Source organism: Lactuca saligna, chromosome 8 (assembly GCF_052625555.1).
Source record: "Lactuca saligna cultivar CGN05327 chromosome 8, ASM5262555v1, whole genome shotgun sequence".
Lineage (NCBI taxonomy): Eukaryota > Viridiplantae > Streptophyta > Magnoliopsida > Asterales > Asteraceae > Lactuca > Lactuca saligna.
In genome coordinates, this window is record NC_136424.1 from 146,191,992 (window position 1) to 146,211,059 (window position 19,068).

At 37.8% G+C, this 19,068-nt stretch overlaps 1 protein-coding gene across 1 annotated transcript; it reads right to left on the minus strand.

Annotated features, from left to right (window-relative positions):
- Positions 1-15,700: 15,700 nt before the first annotated feature.
- WOX11 (WUSCHEL related homeobox 11) lies at positions 15,701-18,688 on the minus strand. Its single transcript, XM_078971097.1, has 3 exons — positions 17,969-18,688; positions 17,373-17,560; positions 15,701-15,833 (listed from the first exon to the last, which is right to left on the minus strand). The coding sequence occupies exons 1-3, from the start codon at positions 18,609-18,611 to the stop codon at positions 15,816-15,818; spliced, it is 849 nt and encodes a 282-aa protein (XP_078827223.1). The 5' UTR covers positions 18,612-18,688; the 3' UTR covers positions 15,701-15,815.
- Positions 18,689-19,068: the final 380 nt, after the last annotated feature.

Here is a 19,068-nt window from a genome sequence, read left to right on the forward strand (position 1 = left end):
AATGATGTGTAGTCATAACTACCAAAACCAAAAGTGTACAGTAATATCTGTACTCATTGAGATAAAAAGTGATTTTAAATCGACATAAAACTCATTTAGGTTTTATAAAGAAAATCCCGTAAACTTTATGGATTGTTATATCCCTATGTGAGTCGCTATAATCATACTATGACTATGTGAACCTGCCACGACGTTTCTCAGGCGTCGCGAAAACTAAAATGACATTTGTCACCCGTAGACCTGCAGGTCCCACTGTAGCTAGCAGCAAGGTGTGGGGTGTCAAACCCAATATAGATCTATATATAAGTATCATGTTCTCCCTCAAGGAGATTCTGATTATAACTACCAGGAATTATATCCCGCACTCGGACGTACGGGGAGAGAATGTCTCACAATATAGGTTAACAAGTTTACGTGAAATGTGTGTGAATATAAATCTTTTCTGTATGAATGTAACCTTTCTGTACGAGTGTGTTGTGTGATGTATCATAAACTATACCTATTATAGTTTATCTAAAACGTTTGTAATATGTATGAACTCTTTTATGGAAATGTATTAGTGTTATGAATTTATTAAACTATACTTTTTATAGTTTAATATACGTGTTCTAAAATGAATGAATAATATTTATTATGAAGGACTTAGTTTCAGTTCATGATGATAAACTAACAAAGATACACATTCAATAATTATAGCTTATGATTATACACTTTGCTCAACATAATACAAAGTGTTATGATATTTACATGCTGTTGGCTAACTTTAGCCATTCTGCACTCTTTTGGAAAAATCATAGGAAAATCATACGAAGTCGAAAACTAGATCCATAAATTCTGAGAGTTCACAAAATGTGTCTAGTTTACTCATAATTTTTATCACGATTTTTAATGACCTCCAACTTGGGTGAAAAAGTCCATAATCACAGACTGGTCCGGATTGTTGTTTGAAATGATAGACAGTTTTGTAAAAATCACCATAAATTGTAGAAAAATCGTATGGAGATGTGCAAGTACTCATTTTAAAGCTAAAAGTTTGAACTATTTTTCCTTGTACAGTTTTGAAAAGAAAAATGTTTAAGATGCCCAAAACAGTCCGTGAATGGGGTTGAACTTTTCTGATGAAGGCTGTTAGAAAAATTTAGTTATGTTCTTGGTGTTTTAATTTATATTCCCCCCTTAAAAACTTGAGAAAACATGAAAATGTAGGGGTATGAACTCACCTTAAGTGATTTCAGTAGATAAGTGTTGAAGAAGAGAAGTGTTCAACCCAAGAACACTTGAAGAATCACTTGAAGATTCGAAGCTCTAACACAAATATGATGGAGTTTGTGTAAGATATCCATGATTCGAGTGGAAATAAGTGAGATAATCATAAGGAGAATGGATTATGGTTACCAAATGTGGAGGAAAAACCCAAGATCAGCCCTTGAATCTCGAATTTCTAGAGAGAGAAAGTGAGAGAGGAAAGAGTTTGATCTTCTTGGTGAAATGAGAGCAAATGAGAGAAGTGAGGAGAGAGGATGAATATTCAGCTCTCAAAAACGTGGGAAAGAGTGATAATTGAGTGGAAAGGACATTGATGTGACCTAGGTAAGGTGGGGAGGTGTGGCTGGTCATAGAGTGGGTGTGGGAGTGGTTGCTTGTGTCATAAGGTAAAGCAAAGTCAACACTCCACCTCTTTGTACTTTACCCACTTGCTTTTATTATTTAAATAAAGATTTTTATGAAAATATGATTAAATTGTGAATATTTAGGGTTTATTATGTTAAAATATGATTTTGGGTGAAAATCCCGCGTTAAAATAATTAAAAACGGGCCTTAAACGCAAAACTACGCGAAAACCGGGAGAAAATGGGTTCCCAGCGAGACCTCTCGGTCCTAGGCCGAGGTTCGGTCCCCGCTGAGGACTGTAGCCGGAAACGAAGTGAAACAGTGGGAAACGAAGGGGGGCGAGGAAGCGAGAGGAGGCGAGGAAGCGAAGGGTTCGGTCATGGGCATTAGAACCGAAATAACCCGAATGAACAGTAGAGGAACAATACCTTCGGGTTCGGTTCTAGGAGCCTTCGGGTTCGGGTGTTTCTGCGAGGTTCGGGCCTGCAAGGATCTTTCGGGTTCGGTTCCTCCTGGGCGAGGTTCGGCCCTGAGAGGACCTTCGGCTCAGGAGGGTTCGGGTCCTCCTTGCTCTCGGTCCCTAAGAGGACCTTCGGGTTCTAAGAGACTTCGCCTCTTATAAGAGGGTTTCGGTTCCTAAGGTCCATTTTTCTCGTTTTTACCCCGTTTTAAGTCGTTTTTGACCCGGTTAAGGGTCGGAATGACCCGAATGATTCTAAAAAGTTACGGGAAACTTTTGAGAGAGATTTGGGAGAGATTTCACATACTTGGAGAGATTTGGGAGAGATTTGACATTCTTGGAGAGATTTCTCAAAGAGATATTTGAGAGAGGTTTCACATACTTGGAGAGATTTAGGAGAGATTTGACATTCTTGGAGAGATTTCTCATACAGAGAGATATTTGAGAGAGATTTCACATACTTGGAGAGATTTGGGAGAGATTTCACATACTTAGAGAGATTTCTCATACAAAGAGAGTTTTGGGAGAGATTTCACATACTTAGAGAGATTTCGGAGAGATTTCACATACTTAGAGAGATTTCTTATACAAAGAGAGTTTTGGGAGAGATTTCACATACTTAGAGAGATTTCAAATAGAGAGAGATAGAGTGAAAACGATTGAGAGAGGTTTCAAGTGGCATTTGTGAGTGTCCGGCTTCGCAATGCAAGGTCCGTAAACACTGTTAAGACTTGTTTAAGGATCTTACACACTCCCGATGAGTATGCAACATTGTCTTATCGGTTTGGCTAGCCACGTACCACAATTTTAGGTTAACGAGATCTAGATGTTCGCACTTTTTGATTTATGATCTCTCATTAGAATAGAGAGTTGTATAGAAATTTCATAATGTAAATTCTAGTACCCAAGGGCAAATTGAGTCAAACGGTTTGACTTGTTGACTTTAGTTGACTTTGACTTGATCGAAATTTGATAGTTGTCACACTAAGATCATAAAATAAACTTATCCTAAGGATTTTAGTATTAAAACCCACCCCTTTTCTTAAGAGTTAAGGCAAAGTACAAAAGTTGAGTCCATTGACTTTTCCCAAAAGCTATGACACATTCTACTCATTATTCATGCTTTATTCTTTGTGTCACTAGTCACATCAATCATTAACCATTCTTTGTACTTTTTACCTTTCCCCACAAGCTTCCTTAACACACACACACACACCAAGAGTCAACCACTCTTATACATGTAACGCCCCGATTCTCAGGTATTGTTAATATAAGTTTTTGAATTAGGCCCTACTCGGCGAGTAACAGTGAGAAGGATTGCGGGTTAAGTGACCTACTCGACGAGTCTACATTGGGACTCGGCGAGTAGGAGCTGGTAGGTGAAATCCTAATTCCCAGGCTTGCAACCCTATTTAAAGGGACCTTAGCCTCCCCTGGACCTCTTTACAGTTCCAAAGAACCCGTGAGAGCCTTATTCGTGTGTGTTTGAAGCTTGAAAGAGAGTTCTTGGAGGGAGAAGACTTGGAGGAGAAGGAGATTGAAGCAATTGGAGTGTGGGAATCAACACTCATGTCAGATATCAACTTCAAAAGGTACCCAATCCATCATTCTCCCTATAGATCTCCCTAATTGGGTGAGTTTTAAGGTTTTCATAGAATATCAAGTTGGTATGATGAGCTATGGACTAGATCTGAAGTTGTACCTTCAGATTTGGACTCTCTTTGGATTCTAGAAGCATAAAGTTGCAGCTTAATCGTGATTGACGTCCCCTTTGTGCATAAAGACCCATCAATAGCTTATATTTGACATTTTGAGCCTTTAAAGCCATGCATGCACGTAAAGTTTGCAACTTTACGTGATAAGCATGCTCTAGAAGCTTGGATGTGTGATTTGGATCCGCTGCATGGCTAAAAATGGATATGTATGGAAAGAGGACTGAATGGACTTGGCGAGTCGCATGAAGATGACCATCGAACTCGACGAGTTGGTTGAACAACTCGGTGAGTCCGATGAAGATTGTCATGAGACTCGACGAGTTGAAGAACAACTCGGCGAGTTGGATGAGTTTTAACCAAGAATATGTTTGCGAGTATATCCGTCGAAGTCTTAGGGAGGGAACTCGACGGGTGGCCTTAAGGTCTGATCGGGATTCGAAGGAACTCGATGAGTCATCTCGATGACTCGGCGAGTTGGATTGTGCTTCAAGGGACTCGGCGGGTAGCTGGGTGTACTCGGCGAGTTGAGGTCAACATGGATTATTGACCATGACTGAGGACTTTGACCATTGATCAGGGGTTGGCTATTGGGTTATGGAGTACCTTATAAGGTTTAACACTTATGCGTATATTGAACTACGGTTATAGGTGGTGGGGCATGTATCGAGTGATCCGAGAGTTGGAGTTTACCTTCCGAGTCAACATCTACGAGGTGAGTTATCCTCACTATATCGATAGAGTCTACGACACTAATGCCGACACTTTAGTTGTTATTGTTATGGTATGTTGCATGTGGTTATGATTTGTTAGTTCGGAATCAAGATAGACAGTATGTTATGCTTTTATGATCTGTAGGGGTTGGTGTGTTAGTGACCTGCTAGGTCGGTACTCTAGTTACAGGAGAAGTCTATGATTGTGATCAGTAAGATAGATATATATTTGATGTTTGTATATGCTAGTATATGTTAGCTATGCGCACAGGGTTATTTGCTTGTTGGTTGGATTGAGGTAGTCTTGCTTTGTGCTGAAGGCCAACATACCCTATGAGCGGTCCGGGGAGACTGTAGGCCCACGTGGCGGACCAGTCATGCCGAAGGCTGGGGATAGATCCAGACAGACTGTAGGCCCAGTAGGGCAGTCTAGTCAGGCCAATGGTCCAGTATGCATGTTGATTGATTGATTATTACTGTTATGGTATTGTCAGTGTGGTGTTGGTATTTTGGGGGTAGCTCACTAAGCCCTCGGGCTTACAGTTTTCAGTTTACTGTTTCAGGTACTTCATGAGATCGTGGAAAGGCGAAGGCGTGACCGTATCGCCCCTCATCCTCATGTTATGATTTTTGGCACACTCTGATGGAAAAATGATTTGAAAACATTTTGTAAACAATGCTATGTGGTTCTTTTTTTATGATTGAAAAAGTTTAAATTTGGTGTGAATTTTATGGATGTTACAATACATTTCTATAAATCACCAACAACTGCACCTTTTATCAAAATACACTTTTAGCATAGTTGATTTGTACAAAAAGTTTTATATATAATTCTTAAAATTCAAGATATGACTAATATGCTTTATAATATAGTATAAGAATTATTTAGGTCTGGTTGGATATCGTTGTATATTTTCGGACCACTAATAAATATATATAAACAATGTTATCATTAATTTCATATTTATTATTAAAATTATTTAAATTGTTGATGGACCAATTTTATTAATAAATGAAAAGATAAACTTACCATGTTTATCTTGTAGGTTGAGTTCTTGAGTTAACTCAGATTCTCTTAAATCCTAATATCTCTCACCCTCTGTTATATCTCCATGTATATAAACACATCATGAGAAAAAAAATTAAAGATACAAAAATATACTCATGAATTTCATTTTCTTATTGCTATGAGATTTTCGAGAGAGTTTTTAAGAGCAACTGAAAAACCAACCATACTAATCAGATCCGAAAAACTCTGTGGATTCAGGTATGTAATCATCTCTTCTTGTTTAAGTTTAGTTTAACCAAATTCAAGATAAAGATTCAAAGTTACGTTTCGGTGTTTTATGTTCCTATTATTAAAATAATCCAACAATAAAAAATCCAAGCAACAGCCTTTCAATCTTATGGAACCGAAAGGTCGCAACCCCAAGGAGAACGGATGGACGGAAGTCAGGCGAAAAACTCCGATGAACAGGGCAATCACCACCTTCTACGTTGCATACCCACAAAATGATATCTCGAAGCCTATGTTATCTGAATCATTTCACAGATATGGGAAACTAATGGATATCTACATACTAGGTCGGAAGGATAAAAGTGGATTCTATTTTGCATTTATAAGATTTGAAGGAGTAAAGGATGTTGAAGCCCTGCTCAAATCTCTAAACAAGGTAAAATGTGGCCATTGCATCGTCAAAGTTAATGTTTCCAAGTATGTGAAGAAGAACAATAATTTCTCAACTAGAGTTAGATCTGGTATTCCTAACCACAAGCCCCAACATCATATATCATCCCCAACATCAAGGCTGCAGGCAGGCATTTCTTATGCTGATGTGGTCTCCGGTAATTCCCATAAATACCCTCCCCCACATCCCTTGCGTATCACACCTGTGCATCTCAACAAAGTTCCCACCGTGGAATCAAGCTTCCAATCATTGCTAACTGGTGATATTAAGGATATCGAACTTCTTAAGGACCTACCGAAACTTCTCAACGCAGAGAAAGTGATTTTTGCGGATGTTCATTATGCCGGTGGACTTCGGATAATCCTTAAATTTCACAGGAAAGTGGAGGCTTAAGAATATCTAAAAAACAAACACAATTGGAATAGGTGGTTTGTTTGGTTGAAGTTTGGGTCCATACAAAATTATGTTCCGACAGAAAGACTCATCCACACAAAGATTACAGGTCTTCCGGTATTCTTACGATCAATCGAAAACGTAACTGCAATTGGCAGAGTGGTGGAGACAGATGGTCACCAATGGTCCTCAATGGATGTCTCTGTGTGTTACATTACAATTCTAACTAATGTATGGAAACAGATCAATGAAGAAATTGAATGTAAGGTTGGTGGAAGGATATTCAAGGTGGGCATCATTGAACATGATTCTTCAAATTGGGAGCCTTTTGAAAATCGTTTATTCCCTGAACCCCCTCCGAGTGTCGATGAAGAAGAGGAGTCATCTGATAAAGGATCGGTGGAATCTCTAGATGATGGGGTATCGAACACTTGGTGTAACAACAATGACCAGATACTGGAAGAGGGTGAAATCAGAGAAGAAGAACCGATGATGGTGTGAGCTGAACAAGGTGTTCCAGCGCTTGTAGCAACTGCAATCTTGATCGATTCATCTCCCAGGCAATCCATTGTAGCTGAAAAGCCTCTTGTTAATGGCGAATTAAATGAAAATCCCCTTACAAGTATAGGATCAAGAAGGGACTTTAATGCCCATGTGAATACCGAAAATATCAGAAACAACCCGGTAGCAGTTTCGGATCGGACTCTGGATACCCAATCTGTGCCATCCACTCCGACCTACTAAACTTCTCCTAGACCCATCCGAAATCATAACCATTCTAGCCTAGCGGTGAGCATTTGGACTGGACCGGACCGGACCGGTTATGGAGAATTTTGTGGAGCATGGATCGGACCGGATGAGTCGTGTCCGTATCTGTGTCCGTGTCCGGGTCCAGGTCCAGGTCCGGGTTTTCCGGTTTTTGGACCCGTTTGGACCGGTATAACTTTAATTGCATAGAGTATAAGTAATCTACATTCATGTATAATGTAGCACCTGGTTCCTGGTATGTAAATCTTATTTGAGTATTTTCCATTTTTAGCCTTGGACTCGGCGAGTCATAGGTCCGACTCGCCGAGTAGAGCCGGGACCCGGGACACGTTTTAAGTTGGCAACTCGGCGAGTCCGTATCTTGGACTCGGCGAGTCACCACTGTTGGATGAAACCCTAAGTTTCAGGGGTTTGCACCCTATTTAAACTCTCATTCTGCCCCAATCTCGCCCCCATTCACCCTCAGAGCTTATACCTTGTTCAAGAGTTGTTTCTTTGTGAGTTTGAAGCATTTGGTGTGGTCTCTTGAAGTTTTGGAGTGGGAAAAAGAGTAGATCAAGAAGAAGAAGAGGAGTTCAAGCATCTTTGAGCTATCTCAGTGTGTTCCCTAAGGTATGACTCGATTTTCCCCTCGTTTTCATGCTTATTGTCTCTTATAGCTCCATCAAAGTCTTTCTTGAACCATTTCCAAGCTTGTGTATGTTTGGGGGTTCGTAATAAGCTGAGTAACCTCTAGATCTAGGCATGGTTGAGTTCCAGGAGCTCAGATCTACTGCCTTTATGGACCCATGTTGCATGAAGACCTTAGATCTACTCTTTTGGTGCATTTTGAACCCTAAAATCCTCATGGATGGATATTTACACGTAAAGTTGGAAACTTTACGTGTTATTCATGCTCTAGGAACCCAAATCTATGAATGACATGGACTGGATTCGAGCAAAATCACGTTTATGGCTCTTGCATGAAGCAGACTCGGCAAGTCGCTCAGCTGACTCGGCGAGTCTAGTCGCGAGTCTCCGAGTTGTCCCCTTTTTCGTTGTGCCGAGTTGTGTAGTGAGTCCATGGTGGACTCGGTGAGTTGGAACTTGGAAGCCAAAACTCACCCATAAGGGAACTCGGCGAGTCGATGCCCAGACTCGGCGAGTTCAAGGCAATCTTCTTAGAATCAAGAATAGACTCGGCGAGTTGTTCATACAACTCGGCGAGTAGGATGAAGGACTTGAACATCAGTTTGGAAGGAGAACTCGTCGAGTCAACGCCTAACTCGATGAGTAGAAACAGAATCCAGGCCAGTCGTTTGGACAGGGACTCGGCGAGTTGGGTCAACTGAAAGTTGACTCTGATTTTGACTTAGGGCATGATCAGGGGTAAAATGATCATTTTACCCAAAGGACAGTTAGCAGTATTTGACTAAGTGTTTGGTGGGAATTACAGCCGGAGGATTTCCGGAGCAGCAGCAGCAGACAGACTATTCCCACACAGATCAGCAGCTACTACGAGGTGAGTTACCTTCCAGTAGCGGTGGGTCTAAGGCCACAATGCCGACCCACCGGTATTAGACCCACCGGTAGGAGATGTGTGATTAGATGATTGTCTTTGTGATATTCATCTAGGGTTGCTACTACATGTGTTATGTTTATGTGTTAGTGATAGTAGGGGGGAGATAGTCCCCCAGAACACCGGTCGATAGGGCGAAGGGGCGGTCATGCCCAGCCATGCTAGATAGACTATGTGATATATGTGTTATGTGGTAGTAGTAGGGGGTGAAATAGTCCCCAGTATCCGGTCGAGAGGACCGAAGGGAGCCATCACCCAGATATGCTAGGCAGTATCTAGTCGAGAGGACCGAAGGGGAGGCCAGCACCCAAATATGCTAGGCAGTATCCGGTCGAGAGGACCGAAGGGGTAGGTCGGGCACCTAGATATGCCTGATAATTTATGTATGTTATGTGATTATGGTATGTGGTACAATGGGGGAACTCACTAAGCTTTGTGCTTACAGTGTACAGTTTTGGTTTCAGGTATCTCTTCATCGAAGGGGAAGGAGCCGGCGCGGTAGCTGCACATCATGCACACACACTGGTTTCCACATCTATTATATTTCTCTGGGATTATTACTCTGATATTTTGATTTGTTGTATGATTTGGCTTTTAGACATGGTTTACGTTGTGATGTGGTTTGATCAACAATGTTTTAATTATTAATGTTTTCTAAAGTAATGTTTTAAAAACGAAATTTTTGGACGTGAAAATTGGGTCGTTACATATAATATTAAAACTTGCAAAATTAATACTTTTCCGTTTCATACATAACTAATCTACATTGATGTATAATATTATAACTTGCAAAAATTAATTTTCCAAATAAAAGCAACTAGCATATAAATCAAGTTCACCAACAAAAGTTATACAATTTTAAGACAAACATACAAAAGTATTATCGTAATAACAAAAATCATAGTTTAAACTTTAAAATCAATCAAACTAATAAACTTCATAAACTCATAATCTAATCTTCCACTCAAGCGGAATTTTTTCAGCTTTGATAACTCTACTTTGAAGAATTGTAACTCAGTGAATTTAATACAAAAATAAACAAAATTATAGTCTAAATTCATCTAAAAACTATAAACTAAATTTTGGAAAAAACCGGAGGTCAATCCGACTTAAAACGAATGAGTTACGAGTGTTTAAAAAACGTCACATATTACAAAATCTTGTTGAAAAGTTGAATTTTTTCAGCTTTTATAGCTCTACCTTGAAGGATTGCAACTTAGTGAATTAATACCAAAATAAACAAAATTATAGTCTAAACTCATCTACAAACTATATACTAAATTTTGGAAAAAACGGATGTCAATCCGACTTAAAACGAATGAGTTATGAGTGTTTAAAAAACGTTACATATTACAAAATCTTGATGAAAAGCTGATTTTTTTTTCAGCTTTGATAACTCTACTTTAAAGGATTGTAACTCAGTGAATATAATACCAAAATAAACAAATTTATAGTCTAAATTCATCTACAAACTGTAAAATAAATGTTGGAAAAAACCATAGGTCAATCCGATTTAAAACGAATGAGTTATGGGTGTTTAAAAAACATCACAGATTACAAAATCTTGCTGAAAAACTGAATTTTTTTCAGCTCTTATAGCTCTACTTTGAAGGATTGTAACTCAGTGAATATAATACCAAAATAAACCAAATTATAGTCTAAATTCATCTACAAAGTTTAAACTAAATGTTGGAAAAAACTATAGGTCAATCCGACTTGAAACGAATGAGTTATGAGTGTTTAAAAAATGTCACAGATTACAAAATCTTGCTGAAAAACTGAATTTTTTCAGCTTTGATAGCTCTACTTTGAAGGATTGTAACTCAGTAAATATAATATCATAATAAATAAAATTATAGTCTAAATTCATCTACAAACTATAAAATAAATGTTGGAAAAAACTAGAGGTCAATCCGACTTAAAACGAATGAGTTGTGGGTGTTTAAAAAACGTTATAGATTACATGTCCAACCGGTTCTAAACCCGGTAAAAACCGGACCGAACCGGAAAAAAAACCGGACCCGACCAGATAGAAATCTTAGAACCGAGAACCGGCCCAGGGGTCCAAAAAAACGGTCCGGTCCGGTCCGGTTCACCGGTCCGGTCCGGTCCACTGGTCTAAATGCTCACCCCTATTCTAGCCTAACCATTCTAGGCCCATTGACAGGAACCACCAATGCCCCACTACCCAAATTCAGCGACTCATATATCAAAAGAAGAAGAATTGATAACGGTGTCCCAATTCCTACTCCCACAATCTCATTTGACTTAAACAAGTCTCTTTCAAATGTGGGTTCACAGGACGCTTCCGTTTGCTCTGATACGTGCTCCATTGCGTCAAATATCTCGGGATTTGTCAAATTTGGGAGTTCGCTTGGCTTCTAACTCGAAAACTGTGACAAAGACAAATTGTATGACTTTCTTGAGGTCAATAAAGAGGACGAAGGTGTTAAGGAAATGGCCAAATGAATGCCATAAGTCTCAATATCAGGGGAATAAGCGAAGTCCATAAGGTGGATTGGATACGAAAGATCAAAATGAGTCACAAGATCGATTTCATTGGAATTCAAGAAACACATGTTGTTGATTCAAGAAATATTGACATTCAGGGATGTTGGGGTAATCTGAATTTTGAGTTAGAATTTGTTGAATCTCACGGAAGATCTAGTGGACTTCTCAGTATTTGGGACCCATTGATCTTCTCAAAGCATAATGTTGTCAAAAGTAGGAATTTCCTTGCGATTTCAGGACATTAGAAGGGGTTTTCAGGGATCATCTCGGTGGTCAATGTTTATGGACCCCAATCCATCTCAGATAAACGGGAGCTGTGGGTGGAAATATTGTCTTTAAAGGATTTTATAAGTGGAAGTTGGGTAATTTTAGGAGATTTCAATGCTGTTCGTAAACCAGAAGAAAGACTAAGATCCTCCTTCTGCAAATATTCCTCCTCTAATTTTAATAACTTCATTAGAGAATTTGGTCTAAAGGAATTTGCCATGGGTGGCTGTAAATACACTTATCTAAGAGATGATAACACTAAATTAAGTAAAATCGATCATTTCTTGGTTTGTGACCAATTCATTTAGATGCAACTCACTCAACAGTCACTGCCCTTACTAAAGAACACTCCGATCACTCACCCCTTATTTTATCATACTCGAAGGCTAATCCTGGAACCCCACCCTTTCGATTCTACAAATCTTGGTTGCTACTATCCGATTTTAATGAGATATTCGATAACTCTTGGTGCATTTTTAGGGGTTTTGGTACTCCGGATATATTTCTTAAGTCAAAAATAAAATGGGTGAAGGATGCCATCCGTACCTGGAAGAATGATCATGTCAAGAAATTGGGTGGGCAACTGGCTCAAACAAAAGTGAAGATACTTGATTTAGAAAAAGTGGCAGAAACAAGAACTCTATCCGAGGAGGAAAGAAGATCTTGGAAGGAATGTAAAGTAAACCTTATTGAGCTAGAACGTCTGGAAAAACTAGATTTACATCAAAAGGCAAAGGTGAAATGGATAACGGATGGTGCCGAAAACTCATCATTTCCATGGTTCTCTTAAAAATAGAATCAGGAAGAACAAAATTCATGGTCTCATAATCAATGGCTCCTGGTCCACATGTCCAACCAAGATCAAACAAGAAATCTACAACTTTTATTCATCAAAATTCCATGAAGATTGGTGCGAGTGACCTCTATTGATCAACTCGAGATTCAAAAAAATCTCATCCGCCCAACGTGCCTATCTAGAGTCCCCCATCTCCTTAGACGAAATCAAAAATGCAATTTGGTAATGTGGAGGTGATAAGGCACCTGGTCCCGATGGCTTGACTTTAAAATTATCAAAGCAAAATGGGAAATCATGAAAAGCGATGTTTTTAATTTTGTGAGACATTTTCAAATACACGGATCAATCGGTAATGGCTGCAATTCATCTTTCATCACTCTAGTCCCCAAAGTTTTTGATCCGTTAGGACTCGGTGACTACTGCCTAATTTGTTTACTCAGAAGTATATACAAGATATTGACTAAGATTCTTGCCATGCACTTAAAATCGGTAATCAGCTCAACAATTAACGAAGTTTAATCCGCTTACATTGAGGGAAGCCACATTCTGGATGGTCCGTTAATGCTTAATGAGATCCATTCCTGGGAAAAAAAGAACAAAGTGAAAAGCGTTCCTTTTGAAGGTGGATTTTGAGAAGGCCTTTGACTCTGTCAATTGGAGATATCTCGATGCAATTTTAGAACAAACCAGTTTTGGTGCGACTTGGAGAAGCCGGATCCATGAATGTATTAAATCCTTGAAAGCTTCTATACATGTAAATGGGTAGCCCACAAATGAATTTTCCATATCAAAAGGGGTACGTCAAGGTGCCCTCTATCCCCATTTCTATTTTTACTAGCAATGGAAGGTTTAAACGTTGCCATCAAAACCGCCTGCGAAAAATCCTTAATTCATGGTATTAGACTCCCACATAATGGGCCCACCATCTTGCATATGTTCTATGCAGACGATGCCATCTTTGCAGACATTTGGGACCCATCGAGCATACGGAATTTAGCCCAAATACTCAAATGTTTTCATATCTCCTCAGGACTCAAAGTCAATTTTGCTAAGTCCAGGCTATTTGGAATCGGAACTAATTCCAATGAATTGTCTCGTATGGCAAAGGTTTTAAGATGCAAGACAGGCTCCTTTCCGTTCATATATTTGGGTGTACCTGTAGGAGCCAATATGTCTCTTAAAAAATTTAGGATCCAATTATCAATAAATTTCGATCTAGGCTCTTAACTTGGAAAGCAAAATCATTATCTTTCGGTGGTAGACTTACTTTGATCAAGTCAGTCCTAAATCGCCTTCCCACTTACTACATGTCATTATTCAGGGCTCCCAATGGGGTTCTTGATATCCTTGAAAAGATCAGGCATAGCTTTCTTTGGGGCGGTTGTGAGGATAAGAAAAAGATACATTGGGTGGATTGGGCAAAGGTCACAGCTCCGATAAAAGAAGGTGGTCTAGGAGTCGGCACTCTCAAAGCTCAAAATATAGCCCTAGTTACCAAATGGTGGTGGAAACTTTTAGATGACAGGGATAAGATTTAGAACAAAGTAATTACCAGCATTCATAACCTCGATCGCAAGCCTGCCAATTACATCGCCAGGACAACTTTACCAGGTGCTTGGAGCAATGTTGCCAAATCAATCAAATGCATGTCAGATCTAAACATCTATCAGAATCAAATATTCTCTCTTATTCCTGGATTGGGTACTCCTATCATGTTCTGGAAAGATGTTTGGTGTGGTGAAGTTACATTTCAATCACGATTTCCTTCCTTGTATTCTCTCGAAAAAAGCAAGCTATGCCAGGTGAATGATCGCATATCTTCCACTGGATTCAAATGGAACTGGAAACAGGATCCACATGACGCGACCTCCCTACATGAACTCATTCAATTGTATCGGAGTTTCGAGTGCTTGAGTTGTAAGCCAAATTCTAAGTTTGGTTTTCATTTCAACTTAACCCCAGATGGTGATTATTCTGTTAAGAGGCTTCATAGTTTAATTGATTCCAAAACAATGAACAACGGTGGAAAAGCAGTATGTTGAGATAAGGTTATTCCACTAAAGGTTAGATGCTGGGTTTGGAGGGCTTTATTGAGGAGAATTCCGGTGGCAGAATCATTAATGGAAAGGGGTATCCTTGTCAATAGTTCACTATGCTCTCTATGTGGAAAGGTAATCGAAATTATAGATCATCTGTTGTTTAATTGTGAATTCACCTGTAATGTGAGAGATTGGATTTTCAAATGGATTGGTTTAAGTTACAGACAGTTTGATAAGGTCATTGACTTTCTGGATCATGCAACCACATGGGGTAATTGTCCCCGGAAAAGGCAAATCATCAATACCATCTTTTACTGCTTTCTCTGGAGTGTCTAGTTAGCAAGGAATGATATATACTTCAAGAAGGCAAGGTGCTCGGTTGCAAGAATTGCTGATAACATAATTGCTACATCATATTTATGGTGTAAGCATAGGGACAAGGAGTTTTATGGAAATTGGGTTGATTGGAGTTACTCATTTGAACTCTGTTTGTATTTTGTTATTGCCTTAGCTCCTTGCTAAGTGCCCTCCCATTTATAATATACTCCTTATTTGCCTTTTCAAAAAAAAATAAAATAATCCAACAATAAATAGATTTGATTGGAATGTTTGCATACTTAATGGTTTTCAGGAATGGAGCATGTGTCTAGGTATCGCATTTAATATGGCCATCATAATTACAATACACTTAGTATTAAAGATAGACTGAATCCGTCGATGAATCCAACATGCTTTTATTTATTTATTTATTTTATTTTTCTAGTAATGCATGGCATCCAATTAAAATCGTGTTGATGATGCATCGATTTTTTTTGGATCATGTCATGTACTCTTATCTATACTTCTTTAGAGACGAAAAGATGAACATATTAAAGATGTTGGTCAACAATTAGAGGAGATATAGGATATATAAAGAACTCAAATCTCTTATAAACTTAAATGTCTGTTGGTCTGAATGGGTTAAAAACCTGACCAATGCTGTTAGAATTATGTAATCATGTTGTTTCTGTTTTTCCTCTCTAGTTCCTTACTAGAGATTTTTATTGAAGTCAGAAGTTCTAAAAAACAATTAAAGGGTACAAAATGCAATTATTGCACGTTTAAAACAACATTTACTATATGTTATATTTATACAAAATTTTAAATTATTTGAAAGGAAGTAGAAATGAAAGTAATGCTAAACAAAACAAAATCATGACATTAAAGTGGAAGGGTGGGTTTGTATGAAAGATCACAAAATTATTGCAGAAACCAGAAAATCCTTGTTGAAAGGTGGTCGGGTGAAGCTCAAATTTCTATCTAAACGGACCTTGAGACCTGTAAAGCATCAAATGAATTCATTAGTTATATCAAAAAACCTTATCCCATTATTGTATTTTTATGCACTTATTCATGGTATGGGTGAACCTCTGCAGAATCTCAATGTAATATATACATACTCATGTCCCATGTTAGTCCCAAAGCATAAAATATATAGTATATTTTCTGCCATTAAAAATATAATACTTAACTTAAAAGATTTATTGAACCATCAAATAGGTAAAGCATAATTGTATAAGATAAAATTGGGAAAAAAAATCTACAAACCATAATCAATAAAATACGACATATAATTTATAAGTCACAAGAAAAAGGAAATGAAAATTTTATGTGACACCAATACTCTATAGAATTCTAATATTTTTTATGAATTCAAATCTAATATCAAGTAATGTTTTATATATAATCCTACTAATATTTTTTTTTTTTTTTATATTTTTTTAGAAGACACATAAAAATAAACTTATATATGTTTTACTTTTTCGTGTAAGATATACATATCCAAAGGAGTCAGAGCGATAACATTGGTACATATTGATTCCTTATAAATTACAATTGTCAAATCAATGATGAAAAGTTATGCTTGCGTTCTCTTATTCTCTCATAGAAAATGAGCTTTCTATGGATTAATAGTCGCTATGACAAGGCGAAATTGGAGTAATTTAGGTGGATTAGTGATCCAGCACATAAAATGTAATGTGTAGTATTCATTTTCTCTCCCTAACCTAAGAACTTTAATTCAGTTATTTTACGAGGATTAAATTTGATTTACGATACATGGTAATATTCCATAAACAATTTTCAATACCAAAATAGTTTCAAGTTCGTGAGAAAACCATATAACTCAATCACAACCTTTGATCAAAATTTTACAACCATATTTGTAGGGGTTAACCATTTTGTAACGATTAGTGATATCATCGATTTCATCAAAATGGTGGATATATTATATTATATAATTAATGAAACTAAAAAAAATGTTAAAAGAATGAGACAAGAAAAGAAAAGAAAATAGCTATTTGAAGGGGTTTGTACATCATTAGCACTAATTAGATGATATTATTTTAACATTAAAAAGTAATCAACTTTCCATAAGAAGGAATCCTAGGCAAGTTAATTAGGTTGCTATTTATAGAAACTTTTCTCAGGTAAACCGTGCGGATTCAACTTGTTTGAAATGTGCCTTTCCTATTTTGTACATCTGATTAAACAAAACCTAAATATTGCACCTTCTTCGTGGATTAATGTGCCATTTGCAACAAAAACTTCAACAAATATATTATATATAAATGGATGTCTCCGCCCACAACAAAATTGTTATGTTCACTCTAAAAGCTTCTTCTTTTTTTGTCATAATACATTTCACAAAATCACCCACTTCAATTCGTTCACATTGGATTAAATGAGCTTTTAGGACTTTAAGAAAACAGCATCTAGTAAGCAGCTGTATATCTAATGCATGAAAGAGTATGCGCAAAAGAACATTTGACTACATACACTCGATCATATCGATCTTAATCAACAAAGTTTGCTTACCAAGAAGTAGCTTTCACCATGCTGCAACCCAGGAACCAAAACCCCAAACTCATCCAGAGGTAACGCTACACCCGACGAGTGAACAAGCATCAGATTATCTTCACCGAACATAGCTTTCATGTTAACAGGCCCACTTTCCACCTCCGTTGGAACTCCATTGATGAATACAGTGATCATCACTCCTAAACCTACAAATCAAATAAATTTCAGTAATAATTAAGCGTGTTATATATATATTGGCTAGTGTTGGGAAAACATATATGGAAATACAATTAAAACATATGGTCAATGGATTTTTATATAGGTAATTATATTTATGAGCGTGTCAGTAATTACAAATTCAATTCAACTCCAAGAAAAGTAATTTAAAGATGAGAATTAATTAAATATAACATATGAAAATCTAGTTTAATTAATTATCAAAGTTATTTTAATTTCAGATTGTAAAATTGCACTTGTCTTTGTTTCAACGCAATTAAAAGAATATTAAGTTCGATCGGTTTGTAAATATGATTACCTGGATTATAAGACCTATATATATATATATATATCTATGTATGTAAAGAAAAAGAAATATATATTTGAAGCAACCCTACCAAAGTCATAATGAACTTTAGAAGTATCTAAATGCTGGAAACTTGAAGGCATGGAAGTGTTCTGCTCATGGAAACCAGCGGATTGGCCAGAAAGGGAATAAATCTCGTCGGAACCACCCAGGCGTGATGAGGAAGAAGAAGGAGGAGAAGAAGACGAAGACGAAGAAACGGCGAGTGAGAAGAAACTAGGTTGTTGTTGGATATGAAACCCAGGAGTGGGAGTGGTGTAAGCAGTATCTTGATACTCAATCGCACCACCACCAGTGCCGCCACCGCCACCGCCACCGCCACTCACACATCTCGTAAGCATTGGTAATTGTTGGTGTTGGTGTTGTTCTAGCGAGCCGCTGCTTACAAGGCTAGCTTGAATCTGACGTTGCCGCCTGCGAGATCTGGAACGACGGTTCTGAAACCAGTAGAAAACATTGGCGTCGCCAACAGAACCGAATTTCTCAAGCAGCTTCCTTATCTTGACTGTTTCTTCCTTGGGAGGATTAACCATTCCGCTGTTGAAAATTGACTCGAGTATAAGGATTTGTTCAGGCTTAGGTGTCCATCTTGACCTAACTGGTTCATTTCTTTCAAGACATTGGCTTCTTGGACTACTTGGGGTTGGAACTTGAGTTTGAGCTTGATCTTCCATGACTTTGAGACAAGAAAGCAGCGGTAGAATACTTCAAGATCAAACTGTGTTGGGAAGGAACAAAAGCATATAAAATATTTGAGAGCACATGAACGTACAGAAGTAGAGAGGTAACACATGAATTTGTAAGCAAATGGGTATTTGTTTATAGTATTTAAAAAGCCAAGAGAGAGTGCCACGTTTCAAAGACATACTTAACTTGGTAGGCATGACATTACGTCATTACTATTGGATTTGTTTATTACATAAATGGTTATATTTTTGAAGTACAATTTAGCGCATACACAACCAAGTGTAAAAAGACTACAACTCGTGATGGAACTTTATAAATCTTTTAGAACAACTAGCTATGATGTTGATTATACTTTATTGTGCAAACCAAAGAAACCAAACATAGGTCACAATTTGTCAATGATAAGGAGGTATTTGCCGGTGTGTGACATGTCCTACATTAAAG